At 37.0% G+C, this 16,571-nt stretch overlaps 1 protein-coding gene across 1 annotated transcript in view; it reads left to right on the forward strand.

The window, feature by feature from the left end:
* The first annotated feature begins 1,407 nt into the window (after positions 1 to 1,407).
* Positions 1,408 to 16,571, forward strand: part of CYYR1 (cysteine and tyrosine rich 1) — a 109,117-nt gene continuing 93,953 nt past the window's right edge. Inside the window, 3 exon segments of the mRNA XM_004429525.3 lie at positions 1,408 to 1,537; positions 1,540 to 1,791; positions 7,210 to 7,312. Coding sequence (XP_004429582.2) covers positions 1,408 to 1,537; positions 1,540 to 1,791; positions 7,210 to 7,312 — 485 coding nt within the window.

A 16,571-nucleotide genomic window follows, 5' to 3' on the forward strand; every position in this document is an offset into this window, starting at 1 on the left:
CTTATTGATTTTTTAAAAGCTTCTTATATATTAAGGAGATCAGGACTTTGTCAATTCTATGCATTGCAAATATTTTTGTCAGTTAAATTCTTGGCTTGTCATATACAAAAAGTTTTAATTCTTATGTAGTCAAGTTTCTCAGTTTTTTCTTTTATGGTTTCTGAATTTTTTTATAATGCTTAGAAAAGCCTCCTCTATTCCATAATTACTTAAATGTCATCCTCTCCTTCTTCTATCTAATATTTTCATAATTGCTTCTTTAAGCTTAAATATTTTTCATATGGAATTGATTTTGATGAAAGGAGATAAGAATTCACAGAAGCCTACTTATGGCCCCAACATAACTCACCGAATAACTCATAATTTCCCCCTTTGCTTTAAAATGATACTTTTATTTTTACCATAAATTAAATTTCTGTACATACATCTCTCTATTTTTGGATTCTCTATTCTGTTCCATTGAGCCTCTCTAGTCTAGTGTTAATCAAAACTGTTTTAATTATTGTGATTTTACAATATATTTATTATCTGTTGAGGCTTATCCTATTCATCACTCTCATTTATTAATAGATATCCTTATATATGTATTTTCTATGTAAACTTTAGAATCAGATTGGTTTAAAAACAATTCATGTTCATATTTTTATTGAATTCAGCTTAATTCTCAGATTTACAGATTAATTTAGGGAAACATTATCTTTATTATGTTGAGTTTCCTTAGTCAAGAGACATGTCTCTATTCATTCACTTATTCATGTCCTTTTTTTTTTCCTTCATGCATAAAAACTGGTTTTTATTTGCACCAAAGAAAACTTAATCCCTCAACTCTAGTTAAGAGCTTTACAATTGATTCTCTTTGATTTTCCAAGTATACAAGCATATCATTTGCAAATGATAATTTTGCTTCCAATTTTTATACTTCTTTTTTCTTTCTCTTGTCTAATTGCATAGGCCAACAACTCCAGAAGTCTCAATAACAGTGATGACAGCTTGCGTCTTGTTCTGTTTTCCCTGACTTCACTGGAAATGCTTTAGATATTTAACAAATAAACATTTTATCAACTTTTAGAAGAGATACCATATGCTGTTTCTGAACTTTCCAGTCCTCCTGGCTTTTCTTCACTGACTTTCTTGGTCCAATAACTTCAACCCTGAAAATTCCCTCCATTTGTTTAAAGATAAAAAGCAAAGTTCTTCTCCAGCCATTGCTTCGAATGGAAAAATTGGGACAGGATGGAAGGGCCAAAAAGGAGCTTGCTAAACTCCATGGCAATAGCCAGAGCAAAGGGTTATGGTAAGTTCCTTCAGGAGAGGGACTCGCTCCCGGAGTCACTCTGTAGCAGGAAGAATGGGAGCGTGGGGAGGAGTCCGACAACCCCCGCCCCCGCGTCAGTGCCACCCGCGGAGATGAAATGTGAGCCGGGGTCGCCGAGGACGCCGGAGCTGCTCCCTCGCCCGCTGCCCAAGCGCCACCGGGAGACACAAAGAGACCTCGGCCCCAGCGCGGCCCGGCGCGGGCCGCCCGGGCTCCCCTCGAAGGCTCAAGGCAATGGCCAGGTCTCCGGGCGACCCCCCTCGCGGGAGCGCTTCCCTGTGCATCTGACCGCCCTCCAGCCCCTCCATCCCCTCCCCGTTCCGGGCTCCCCTTTCGCTCCCAGCGCTCTCTCCAGTCTGTCTGTCGGTCTGTCCCGGCGCGCAACCTCCGGCCACCGGCTTGGATGGACGCGCGCAGGCTGCTCGGGTGTCCAGTGGTCTTGCTTCCGAAGTTGGTCTTGCTCTTTGTCTACGCAGGTCAGTGACATAGGGCGGCGGGAGAGGGGAAGGGGACTTGGGGCTGCGCTTGGGTCACACTTCGGGCAACCCGGGTTGGGCGGGACGCACGGGGACCTCTGTGGGAGGGCGAAGACTGTGTGGTCCCCACCGGGCAGGCGCGGAGCCCGCGCGCTGGGACCCCCGGCTCATCTCCGCGCGGTTTTGTTTTGTTTTATTCTGTTCCTTTCCTTTAACTTTTCTTTTTTTCCTTTCTTTTCTTGTTCTTTCTCTCTCTCCGCAAAGCAACTTGGAAAACCCAGTCTCAGGTTTAAGGGATTTTACTCTCTGGAGAGCGTAAAATGTATTCAAGTGTAACCACGACTCAGGAGGAATCGGGGGGGGGGGGGGGGGGGGGTGAGAGCAGAGGCTGTGGGGTGGGTTGAAAGGACTTTTTTATAGCACCTGAAGTTTAGAGGTGTTGCTTAAATCTTAAACTAATGTGGTGGCTTTTTCATTTCAGTGTAGACTACTCACTGCCCCTTCACCTCCACGTTCTGAATATTCCAGGTTTTCCCTTTTAGAAATAAAAAGCCTTAGACCTTTGTTTTTATTCTTTAGATGATTCTCAAGTGTGGTAGACTGGGCAACCGGATGCTTTGAGTTCAAATATAAGGTTTTTTGAGAGGCGTAAATTCACCCAGAATCTAATCTGTGTTGGTTGCTTTCGTTAAGCACTTGTTCATAGGTAAAGGGCATCTCATTTCCCTTCTCCTATTTCTTCTTAGTGAGAATTACTAATAATTGATAAAGCAAAGCAATTTTCTTGTTTTGTGATTGATAAGGAGCCCAAAATGACCTTTCATTGGTTATTCATGTATAAAGTTAATTACACATGTGGTTTTGCATCTGCTTCCTATTCAAGGAACAAACTAAAAGCAAAGTTCTTTATAAATGTTTTCATATCTCTAATTTCCTATGACAAAATCCACAGACTTGCCCATGACCTTGCAATACTAAATTTATGCATAGCACTGTGATTTACCCTTTGGTACTTAAAAAGGTACTGCAACTGAAATGAAGATGTTCTGCAGCATCTTACCTGACATCAAAAGAATTGAATTTCTGATTCGACCTTGTCGGAAATGAGTTACAACAACTTCTAGAGCAATTTTCTGTTTATTAAAATGCAAATTAGTGGCTGTCTATCAGTTATTTTACTGCAGGGAAAATGCTGACTTTCAAATACAGAAATTCACAAAAGTAGGAAAATACTTCCTATTTAATGAGGAGAATGCACATTGTAATCTATTTATAACACATTTCTTTTACTTAAATCATATAAGATTTTCAGAATTTGAGGAACTAAGAATTAATTCCATTAATATTAGTTTTATATTAAAATCTCTTTATTAGTTCATTTGAAGTCATGATAATTCTTTCCACCTCCTCTGTTTATCAAAAGAAAACACAAATAAGAAAATAGAACATAGCAAATGAAACTGTAAAACCTGCACTTGCCCTTACTCAATCACACCGTTGAACAACTTTTTCTTATTCTTTTGTCTATTTTTAATGGTAAACTGAAAGCTTGTTATTGGCACACTTTTCCTTCCCTTCCTCCGGTTCCCCCAAGGGTAAGGACACAACCCCCAGGGTTCAGGAAACCCCACAAAGCTGGCCAGCAGCAAAGTTAGTTAGTTTAGAGAGTTTTCCTGCATTTCTTCTCTCCTTCTGCATCCCTACCTAACGAGCTACAAAGTAATCACAAGCCAATAATACTAGGTTGACTTATTGTCTTTGATAAGAAACGTTTAGCTAATGTGTTCTTTGGTGTTAATTCCTGAACTCTTTATTTCACAGGACTTGTTATGCTTGCCGTATTTATTCAACTAATATTTATTGAGTGAGATATGTTGAATACTACATAGGACAGAGGCCATGCTCTGAGTCTTGCTGGGAGATGAAGTGTGCCCGTTACTTTAACGCGTAAAAGGCTGTGTCATAGGAGAGGTACAATCATATGCTATAGGTGTTCAAAGGAGGGGACCTTATTGCTGGCTTAGGAGTGTAAGCTCCATGAAAGTGATGTCTGCTTAGATCATCATAATATTCTCAGAGACTAGCAAAACTCCTGGCCCGTAAGAGGAACTCAATAAATATTTGCTCAGAGAAATCGAATTGAGGAGGACTTTTAGGAGCTAGACCTTTGATGGATAGAGAAGCCATGGACATAGGAGATGGTGTAGGATATAGTGTGAACAAAGGTAAAAATCAGGAGATGTGTGTATGCAAAAATAGATAAGTCAATTTGGTTGGAACTAAGAGATACTGCTGGAAGTGAGGATCAGTTGAGATGGGGGACACTGCAGAAACAAAAATAGTTCAGACCCCTTGTTAAACGAATTGCCGGTTTTAATGGGACAAAAACCTAAGTAGATGCACTATCCATAATCTAAATTATTCCCCCAAAGAAAATGCATTAAACACACGTTCCATTCGTTAAGGAAATAAGAGCAAGGATTCTACACTTGAAACGTCATGTTTTACTATGGAATCACTTTTGGAAAGAGACCCAATGAAGTGTTTATATTTTTATGCAATTCCCATAGCAGGCTACAAAGACAGGATTTGGCCAAGATTTTACCTTCCCGGCCTCAGCTAGTGACTTCTGTCCCCTCCCTTTCCTTCCTTTCTTATCCTTAGCTATAGCTTACAAGAACTATTTCTGAGCAAGTGCTTAGAGCCAGATTTTGCTTTTCCTGTGCTCCACATTCCTTAAGGTGGAGTGGGCGTAGGAGACCTTCTTCCAGATCATGCCTTGAATTAAAGTCATCAAAGAAAGTTTGAACTTTCTTGGATATTATTTTACTGCAGGGAAAATGCTGACTTTCAAATACAGAAATTCACAAAAGTAGGAAAATACTTCCTATTTAATGAGGAGAATATATTAATATCAAGGATATTAATTTGAGTATGAGGAGTAATATTATTCATCTTCTGAAGGCAATTGCAATGTTCCTTTCTTTTACAAGTGAGAAAATGCTCCTGTATCATCCAAACTCTGATCTTCATAGAATTATTCTCAAATAAACTGGTGAAAGCAACTAACATGTCATAATAGGTTTTGAGGTGTGGTTGAAACCTCAGTTTGGAAATGGCATGATTGTGAATGGATTTGCCATACTATTACACCTGCTTTTTTCGTTTGTTTAATTCTGGGTAGTAGACAGGAGTGCTGGAAAATGCCATTAAAATAATGAACAGTGTGTGACATGATCTAGATGTTTGTTGCAGGTATAACCCAGCTTCTTGGCTAGAAGATTGTGGGCTTGGTTTCCTGGAACATTGGCTCAAAATATTTTGATAACACTATGTCCTTATAATGGCGGTAATTGGAGTACAAGTAGTAATTGTATCTTTGGTATTCATGGAGAGCTTAATAAGATGTCATTGTCCTGGGCATCAGTCAAAAGGCACCCCATGAAGCTACTTACACATCGGTTGTCTTGCTCCGACAGTGTAAGTATGGACCTTAGCTCTCTCACTATCTGAATGGCTTTGAAGAGCATAAAGCAAAACATCCCTGGTAAGCCCTTGAGAGAACTGACCAGTCTAAATATTTGAATTAATTAAATATCACTAAAAATGAGAGCTATAGAAATTCATTGGGAAAATGGTAAAATCAATAGCCTTAAAAAGGATGATGTACTCTGCAAAAAGCATACACCATCAATAAATAATTAGATTGTGTTTCTGTCTTCAAAATTTAAACGTGGATTTAAGTAGAGTTATTGAATCTTACAAAGGTAGTTCTTTTTCCCCCCTCATTTCTTCTTAACTGCATCCCAGAGGAAAACATCAAGGTTTGTTCATGTATAAGGTAGAAATAAAATTGAGGGAAAGAAAATATGAATTTCTTTACTTGCTCTACAAAAGCCATGCATTATTGATAAAGGTCAATGAACTTGGCTACTTTTGATCACATCCCTTTGTAAACAATCATCTTGGCAGGGAGGTGATTTAAAAGCAAAATCTAAATTTTCCTTTTTAGATAAATCAATTACATGGACATGTAGACATAAATGTAACATCTTAACGCTTTTATGTTATGACTTTGACAGGAAAGTAAAAGTCTTGTATAATTTAGACAATAGTTATTACCTTCAGAGATTGAGTTGGGTTAATTTTTTTTTTCTTTTTTTTTTTTTTTGTGAGGGAGATCAGCCATGAGCTAACATCCATGCCAATTCTCCACTTGTTTGCTAAGGAAGACTGGCGCTGGGCTAACATCTGTGCCCCTCTTCCTCCACTTTATATGGGCTGCCGCCACAGCATGGCTTGACAAGCAGTGCATTGGTGCATGCCCGGGATCCGAACCCGGGCAGCCAGCAGCGGAGCACATGCACTTAACCGCTACGCCACGGGGCCAGCCCCAAGATTGAGTTGGAAGTGACTTACTTTGTGATTCTTGACCATGTAACTTAAATTACCATATTATACTTAATGTTTTCCTAATCATGTACCTGAAGCTCACATATCTGTTATAATTTATACCAGGGCTTATAATTAAATGATAACCTTAACTTAATAAATATAAATCATTTAGGTGGAATAAAGAATTTTTTAAAGGTAGGGTAATTTTTATTCATCATTTTTGGTATAATTTTCCCTGCCAAAAACATATGGAAAAAAGACAGTAATTTGGTTTTGTCAGCTCCAACATGTCCTTTTAAATCAGAAAATACCTTTCCATCTTCACACAGTGCTGTTTCATAGCAGATTGATTCTTCAAGCTGACGTTAAATAAACTCTGAATTATTCACAAGTTAATTATCTTTGGGAACTTCTTCCTGCAACTAACTGATTATCCTCCAATCCAAATGGATTCACAGAATATGCAGACTCATTTGTGTTACCATATGTGTGCAAACTGTAATTATGAAGGTAAAAAATGGTAGAGAAAGAAAAGCACAAAATGCATTGTCATGAAAAATATACATTATTTAAAAATTAATTATTTCTATGTGACATTATCCATGCCAATAATGCTTTCCATGAAATGAAGTCAATTGGGAGTAATATGCTAAAGTCAAAAGACTTTATCATTTAAGAATTATTATAAGAACTCTGTTGACAAATTGAATGACTGATTAGTTGGATCATTCATTCATTCCTCCCTTCATTATCTCATTCAACCAACTCTGACTACCAATTACGGTTTGCTTGACGCAGGAGATTCCAAGAAGAATGGTCTTTGTCTTTTCTGGATTTATGTCTAATGGGGAAGAAAGACTAGTTTAGATGCTTACAAACGTTTTAGAATTCTAAATACATAAAATGAAAACATAAATGCACTGAAGGGTAGTCAGTGACCAATCAAGATATGAAGTAGAAGAATTTTTCCTGAAGCTGTGATTTCAGAACTCTAACCACGCATATGTGGTTTTTATTTTGTAGACGATTGCCTTGCTCAGTGTGGAAAAGAGTGTAGATCTTACTGCTGTGATGGGACCACACCCTACTGTTGCTCCTACTATGCCTATATTGGGAATATCCTTTCGTGAGTATTGGTCAAATTTGGCAATATTGACACTCTCTTTCACTTGTCCAGTTATGTTTTCAAAAAGTACTAAGTTATAAGTATGGGAAAGAAGTTTTAAGATGGGTTGTTGACATAAAATCTTTACTGGAGATACTAAACACCCATCACTATTTCGTGTGTTATGTTATTTGACAAAATGTATAAATTAGTATACAAAATAAATTGCCTTTATTAGAAGGGAGTTAAAAGGAGTATTCTTTTATTGATTAATTTTATGTACTATAATAATGTTTTAACTAGACAATATTCATATTATTGATCTTTTTTTAATATTCTGAGTTAAGTTTTTGTCTGCTTTGTTGAAGGATTTGTAAGTTAGAATTTGTCATTTAATTATAGCCAGTTTATTTTGCCATCCGTGTATTTGTCTAACTCATCCAGTAGATATCAGGGAAAAGAGATATTATAGATAAAAAAAACGTTGATATATGAAATGTCAATTTTCTACATAATTCATATAAAGCAACTTCAGGAAACAGATTTCAAGCCCAAGGAAGGCTAGGCATCAACAATGTGAAGTGATAACTAACTACAAGAATCAGTGAAACAGACACACATAGACTGTGTTAAGCATTTCTCCGTAACAAATTAAGAGTTTATTTTAGAGATGCTTGTGGGCAAAGAGAAATGGAGAAGCAGGAACTGCCTTCAGGGTTGTGTGTTGGAAAAGTGTGCAACTCTCAGTTCCTCTACACAGGCCTTCAAGTTGAGAAATAAAAGGTAGAGAATTAGGAACATAAGAATTTCCTGAGTCAAAATCACCCACGGCTTTTAGATAGAGGCAAGAGTCTAGCCTCTGTCCTCTGTAGTTTTTATTTTTCAAGTGAATATCAGGATGACTTGTGAGCTGTTCTGTTGTGGCTTGACTTGTACCCTATGAAGGCTAAAGTGGAACCAGGAAAGATCAGGCACCAAGGGATGCCTGCCTGGCTATTTTAGGGATATGTCCATGGAGATGGCTTATAACCCATCCTCCATTTCCTGAGAATAGAAAACCTGGCACCACATGAACTTTCTAGAATCAAACTTGGGGCTGATATTAGAGATCATTCTCTCTGAATAAGGCCAAAAAGAATCATACTTCAGGATAGTCTTGAAGACTAACTTTGCTGTGTAAGAAATATCAGGCTGGTAATAAAGATTGTTGAATGGAACTTCTAAGCATTCTTTGAAATGCAAGTAAACTCTACATAAAATGTTTGAATTTTTTTCTCATGAAAGACTTGGTGGAAAAGAGATTAAGTCCCCTTCTTACATTAGAGAACAGCCAGAATGATACTTACAGAAATTAATCAGCTCAGAATACCAGAAATATAAATACATAATGATGTTTCACATTTGTATATCACTTCACACTTTTAAAGTCATTTAAAATACATTAATACTAAATTCAAATATTACTTTCGAGTAGTCTCCACATGCCAGATGCTGCTGTTCCAGGCAGATGTGTGAGCAGGCCCCCCACGTGATATAGATTTGAGGAACCCGAGGTTGGTGTGATTATTCTGTGATTCTTTCGTCCTCTGGCTCCTGGCCCATTTCTCTGCCCACTACCTACATCGTGGTGTGTGTTGTGCCCCTATTTCTCACCTCATAGCTACCTCCACCCTGGTAAATATATATAGAAGGCATAATGACTTATTAATCAGAATACTTAAAAATTTTAAATTTACAGATGTGCTTTATATGTTTTATATTTGCACTCAGATTCACATTTTTATGGTACATATTCTGTCTTTTAACTGATTTCATCACTTGGTTAAAGAATTAATTGAGTTGATGTATTTATCTGGGTTATTAGGGCCATGTACTTGTTATGTTTGAAAAAAAGAATTTTGTTTTGTGGGGGGCGGAAATAAACACAGATGGCATTATATTTCAGGCAGTTAAAACTGAATTTTTGGTTCAAAATAGAAACCACTAAGTAAATTTCTAGCTAAACAATTCTTAGGGAAAAAAAGGGCTTTAAAGTGTTTTCCCCACTGGATAAAGGAGAATACATTTTCAGGATTTCCACTTATTGTTTAAGATTTGAAAAGCGTTCTCAACTCCACCCAACGCTTTTTTTTAAGTTGGGGTGGGGGGTGTAGAGAGAAAACAATCATTCCAAGAATGCTTACAAAAGTTCTTTCATGCACGTGTTTTCAAAGATCGCTATTTTGGAACTCATAAACCCGGTTCCTCTCTTCCAATCATCCAGGCACATTCTTAGTAAAATCATTTTAATCATCTTAACAGAAAATTAAATCGTCGTGGTTATCAGAGAAGTAATGGAAAAAGCAGTAAACACAATGGAATGTCATATATCCTAAATGAATAATTTTACAAATTGGTTTTATGTTGGTTTCTATTTTTGTTTGTTTGCAAAGTAGAAAATGTCTTGGCTCAGTTTAAAATGAGCCAAAAAGAGTATAAAATTGAATTTGGGTCATTCTAGACTGTTCGTAAATTGATAAGGTAAGGTATGCTTGATCCTCCTTGCTGGGGCCTCTCCTTACTCATCCTCTAAAATAATCAGAGTAGAGATATTAAGCCCTTAGTTCTGTTTACTTCAACTCTCCATTTTCTTTTGCACATTGACCATTAAGATTCATTTTTAAAGAGATCACTCCTTTTCAATTTACCTTTTAGTCGAAGAAAAGTCTTATTTTACTCAGGTCACTCCTTTTTAGAAATTTTATATTCTAAATATGAGTTATTTTTGGCATATAAATTCAGATTCTACCCCTCCACCCCTTTTTTTCTATTTTCAGTTAGGAACTTTAAAATTTACTTGTGTCTCATGAAAAACTTTAAAAATGAAACTTTTAAAATAGCGTATCTACTTTTTTTAAATTGAGACATAATTGACATATAACGTTATGTTAGTTTTAGGTGTACAACACAATGATTTGATATTTGTATATATTGCAAAATGATCACCACAATAAGTCTATTTGACATAATAAGTCTATTTAAAATAGCATACCTACATTTGATCATTATGGTCATAGATGTTGACTTCAATATAGAAAAATAACAGTATTATTTTCCAGAATTTAAGAATAATTTTTACAAAAGTCAGCATATACTATTCAATCAATTATTCACAAATACGTATTTAGTGCCTATTACCATGGCAGTACTGAGCTGGGTCCTAGAATCCAAAGATGAATAAATGATGTACATTGACCTCTAGGATCTCCCAATCTAATAAGAGAAGAGAGTGTAGACAAATAATTCTAATTCAATGAACTAATCTATAAAGTGTTATTGAAGGGCTGGGAAGAGAGAAAACAACTAAGTCTCTGTGTGTATGTGTGTGTGTGTGTGTGTGTGTGTGTGTGTGTGTAGAAAGAGATGTTCAGAGAAAGCCTCATAAACACGAAATTTGAATGTAGTTTTGAAGGAAGAGTACACATTTACATCAATGGAAGTGAGGAAAGAGAAGTACATTCCAGACAGAGAGACTCTTCGCTTAGAAAGACAAAGATGTAAGAAAGGAACTGCTCAGTTTGGGAAAACCCATGTTGTTCAGTGTTACTAGAGAGGGAATGTTAAACTTTGAATGTAACACATGAATAAGTAGGTAAGACAAAAGATAGGCCCTTACTTTTACATACTTTTATTGGTAGATTACATACTTGTATTGGACATGCCTTAACAAAACTAAAACAAAATAATTCAATAATTTTCTGGAAATAAGAAAGCTGGTTTTATAGAGAAAGGACACATCTTTAGACACCACTAAGACAAGGGACAAAGGTGAGAAGGTATCAAATGAAGATTATTTTTATTTATTCCATGCAAAAAAGATTTGGAATGAATGCTTTGAGATGTTACACTATTTAGTACCATTTATCATAGAATATGTGATCCTGGAATTATTTCTCCATTTTTGACCTTTTTGATCATGAGGGTAACCACCTGAAGATTAGAAACGTCACTGTTGGAAAATGAGAATTGGGCCAATTCAAGAAGTAAACAGTTTCTCGTCAAACTGATTTTCAAACGTTTCATTCAGCTACTCCTCTCCATGGAAAATAAACATTCTGTGATGAATATGGAAAGGGATATTTCAATTTTTGCTGCTGATGAAATTTAACTGACGTTCCCTGGAAGAAAGAATCCAGTGTTTTGTAGAGTACTCTTTAGAACTGGTAGAATTCAAGGGAATAGAGGGTACAATTGAGTGGCTAATTACTGTTACTAATGGAACAAACTAAAAGCAGGACTTTACTGAAAATGAAGGTAAACTGCTATGTGAGTAAGAGAATAATTGTACAGAATTGAATATGAACCAAATAATGACTAGTTTGGACATAGTGAGCCGGATGACAAGATCTAAGATTTAATCCCCTTACTCAAAAATAGATTTTTGCTTTTCCAGTTTGCCTTTGTAAAATGTAGATCTGTCTAGGGATTCTTCAGAGCACCATCTGGCCAGCACAAAATCCCCACAGGGAAAAATCAAGAGGAAGAACTAATAATGGAGATCCTGATGGGATTAAGTTTCTTTTCTTCTCAATGAAATGTGAAAGATGTATTGCCCGCAGTTTTGCAAAGACAGCTAATAAATATCACAACTGTGGTTTTAGAGTCATGTTATGCATGAAAGCAAAACTGAGTTAAAAGATAAAGGTTTCATATTTCCAAATGGCATTTGAGGTCCTATGCTCATTAAGTAGCTGAGCATTCTGAATAAAACACATGAAGCTATTCAAACAGGGACAGAAACATAATGCATTTTGAAGGGCCTCTGGCATTGGTAAAAACATCATTTAAATTAACTAAATTTAAATATTTTTAGTACTCAGATACGAAAAAAAACCTCTGAAAGGTACATACTGAGCAAATCAAAGTTTGTGGGAGTCTTACTTTTGCTTTAATAATGACCCAAAAGTAAGTAACTAATATAATGTTAAAATAAATATGAACTTGATTTAAAATATAGTAACAAATTATGTTTGATATAAGAAGGAAGTCATTGTTTCTCAGAAGACATGTATTTACATTTTGTGTTGTTTTATTAAGAGCAAATATAAATGTGTAGATATCTAAAACTTTTTTCAGTCAGCTGTATTCTGTTCTCTCATAATTGCCTTTGTAAATTAAGCTTAATTGTTAGAAACATAACTTGTTTTTAGCAAGGAATAGATGAAGCTTCTAGAACATGTTCCCAGCAATTTATTTCTGTAAATATGTAGAGAGAGATTGTATGTTCTACACCAGGTACTGGGGGATATAGCCATGAATCAAACATGGTTCCTGCCCTTGAATTACTTATAAGCAACTGGGGAACATAGACCTATAAACAGGTAGTTTAATAGGCTGTGGAAAGCATAAAATGCAGTGGAATCAGAGAGGAGAAGCTTTTAGTCCAACTTTAGGGCGATAAGAAGACTTCTTGAAGGAGAGTCATTCTAAGATCAATCTCGAAAGGAAAAGCAATTGATAAAATTCATCACTCACTTAGAGTTAGAAGAAAACACTTAACAAACTAGGAATATAGAAGAAAATTTCTTAACCTAATAAATATCTAAAACAAACAAACAAACAACCCTACTCAAACACCATACTCAATGGTATGATGTTATAACCTTTCCCTTTAAAGGCAACTATAAGACAAGCTGGCATCTAGCCCCACTTCTATTCAACATCATACTGTCCTGATCAGTGTAATCAACAAGGCAAATTAAAAAGAAGTAATAAGAATTGGAAAGGAAGAAAATACAGTGTTATTATTTGCATGTGATATGATTTCCTATACTACTATGACTATAAAAAACAATAAAAGAATTTATGAAGATTGCAGGATATGAGATCATTGTACATGAATTGGTGCATTCCTATATATCAGCAACAGTCAGTCAGAAAATGTAATGTGTTTCTGTGTACACAAATCTCATTTACAACATCAAAAACTATAAGATACTTAGTAAGAAATCCAATAATAATATATGCATGGCATTAATGGTGTAATATAAATACATCAAAATTTCAAGAGGTAAGAGACCTAAAGAAGTTGAGTTATACCAAATTGTGGATGGGAATATTATAAGGATGTCAATATTGGGATATATTAATTCTTCCTGAACTATATGTAAATTCAATGCAATTGCCATCAAAACCCCTAGGACCATTTTTGGTTGAGTTTGACAACTGAGCCTAAAATTTATGTGGGACAGTAAAAGGCATAGGAAAGAGAAGACATGAAAAAGAAACAGAAAGTTATGAAAAAGAACAAAATGAGAAGACATGCCTTATAACATCAAGATTTAATAAAGTTATAGAAAATAAATTGTGTGGTATTTGTTCACAGATAAACTGATAGAACATAGAGCTTAGAAATTGACTCGTGGGGCTGGCCCTGTGGCTTGGCAGTTAAGTGCGCTCGCTCTGCTGCTGGCGGCCTGGGTTCGGATCCTGGCCGCGCACCGACGCACCGCTTCTCCCGCCATGCTGAGGCCGCATCCCACATACAGCAACTAGAAGGATGGGCAACTATGACATACAACTATCTACTGGGGCTTTGGGGAAAAAAAGGAGGAGGATTGGCAATGGATGTTAGCTCAGGGCTGATCTTCCTTACAAAAAAAAAAAAAAGAAAAAAGAAAACAGAAATTGACTCGTGTGTATATGGGAGCTTGATAGATAAAAGAGATGATTACAAACCAGTGGAGGTGGATGGATTATTTAACAAATGTTGCTGAGACAATTAGCTATCCATATGGATAAACATTAAACTAGATCGTTGCATCACACCACACCCAAAAATCTACTCCTATTGGACTTAATTACATAAATGCAAGAAGCAAACATTTACATCATCAAACAAAGGGGGAGAATGGTATCAGGATAGAAAATTTTCTAAAATAAAAAAATTACGAACAGTAAGAGAAGAGATATACTAAAAATCACTGAACTGTACACTTGAAAATGGTAAATTTTATGATATATGAATTATATATCAATTAAAAAGAAATTTTAAATATGTAAGGCAACAGAATTCCATAGACAAGATATAAGACAAATCCCCAACTTGGAGAAGATTCTTGCAGTCCATACGATTCATAAAAGATTAGTATCCGGAATGCCTCCATAAGAAAATGGGCAACTGGTCTTCCTCAGCAAAAAGAGGATTGGCATGGATCTTAGCTCAGGGCTGATCTTCCTCACGAAAAGAAAAAAAAGAAAAAGAAAATGGGCAACATGGGTGCACGAGAAAGTAATAAAGCAGAAAACTGGAAGGGGCAATAAACATATGGAAGATGCTGCACCTGGCTAGCTAAAGCAGGGAAATGCAATACCATCTCACACTCGTCAGGCTGAAAATGCTCTGTGAGTCTGATAGTACCAAGCAATGTGGGCCAAGGTGAAGGGGAACTCACACAGCTGACGGCAGAGCATCTACCGTTAGAATCACTTGTGACCACACGCAGTAAAGATGAAGATGGGCATGCTTTAGGACTTAGCGATACCTCTTCTACATATGTTCCCTAGAAAAATTTCAAATATGCACAGAGATAATTATAATGTTGGTTGATATATTATTTAAAATAGCAAAATGTTGGGAGCAACCTAAATTTCCATCAGAGGAGAATGGATAAATAAGAGTATATTCACACAGTGGAATGGGATACAGCAATTAAAATAAATCAATGCGTGTTAGTGTATCATTATAGTAAACCTCATAACTGGTAATGCTGTGTAAAAAAGAGCTAACGGAAGAATGTGCAAAATATGATACTATTTGTGTAAAGTTAAACACATAAAATAATTCTGTGTATTACTTAGGGAACATGCGCATGTGGTCATTGTGTAAATATCTGAGGAGGAGAAGGGTCCATGTGAATTTTAGGATTGCCCAGGACTGAGGGGTTTCCTAGGATGCTGGCCTTTCAGTGCCACAATCAGGACAGTCCTGAGCAAATGGGGACAATATGGTCATTCCAGGGAGAAGAGCAAGGAGGAGGCCTTGAGCTCTAATGCTTTATTACTTATCTGAAGCAAATATGATAAATTATTAATATGTAATAAGTCTGGGTGGTGAGTATGTGAGTGTTTTATATTATTATCTGTAATTCTTATATGTTGGAAAATCTTTATAATTTAAAAAAAGAAAGCAATGAAAAAGGTTGATGATGACTGTTGGAATCACCTGGACACCTACGAATCTGAGACCAATTCTGCTGTGTAGGTTTTCCAACACCACCAGGCAATTAACTCAATTCTGACACTGTCTATGTGGAGGTAGCATCAGATCCCACAGGTTAAGGGCTCAGTCCTACAAGACTGCCCTGCCCCCCTACTTCAGCCACCAATCCCAAGTCCAGGTTGTCACCTGTGTATCTGACCAACTGGATATAAATCAGAGTTTCCTACAACCCCCTCCTTGGGTTCAATTAATTTGCAACCGCAGCTCACAGAACTCAGAGAAACATTTTACTTACTACATGCTGGTTTAGTATAACAGGATACAGGAACAGCCAGATGGAAGAGACGCCTAGGACAAGGCATGGGAAAAGGATGCAAAGCTTCCATGCCCCAGGGACACGACTCTCCCCAAATCTCCATGTGTTCAGCAACTTGGAAGCTCTCCAAAACCTGTCCTTTTGGGGGCCGGCCCCGTGGCTTAGTGGTTAAATGCGCTCGCTCCGCTACTGGCGGCCCGGGTTCGGATCCTGGACCCGCACCAACGCACCGCTTCTCCGGCCATGCTGAGGCCGCGTCCCACATACAGCAACTAGAAGGATGTGCAGCTATGACATACAACTATCTACTGGGGCTTTGGGGAAAAAAAGGAGGAGGATTGGCAATAGATATTAGCTCAGAGCCAGTCTTCCTCAGCAAAAAGAGGAGGATTAGCAGGGATGTTAGCTCAGGGCTGATCTTCCTCACACACGCAAAAAAACCTGTCCTTTTGGGGTTTTATGGAGGCTTCATTACATAGGCATGATTGTACTCAATCTCTAGCCCCTCTCCCCTCCCTGGAGGTTGGGGAGTGAGACTGAAAGTTCCAATCCTCTAATCACATGGTTGGTTCCCCTGGCAACCAGTCCCCATCCTCAGGTGCTTTCTAAAAGTTACCCTATTAACATAACAAAAGACACCTTTAGGAAATTCCAAGAGTTTGGGGAGCTCTGTGCCAGAAATGGGAACGAAGACAAAAATGTATTTTTTTTTTATTATAAATATCACAACACCTTGTTAATAGGCAGATTCTGATTCAATAGGT

The sequence above is a fragment of the Ceratotherium simum genome, chromosome 27 (genome assembly GCF_057802395.1).
Source record: "Ceratotherium simum simum isolate JZ-2026a chromosome 27, ASM5780239v1, whole genome shotgun sequence".
Taxonomy (NCBI): Eukaryota; Metazoa; Chordata; class Mammalia; order Perissodactyla; family Rhinocerotidae; genus Ceratotherium; species Ceratotherium simum.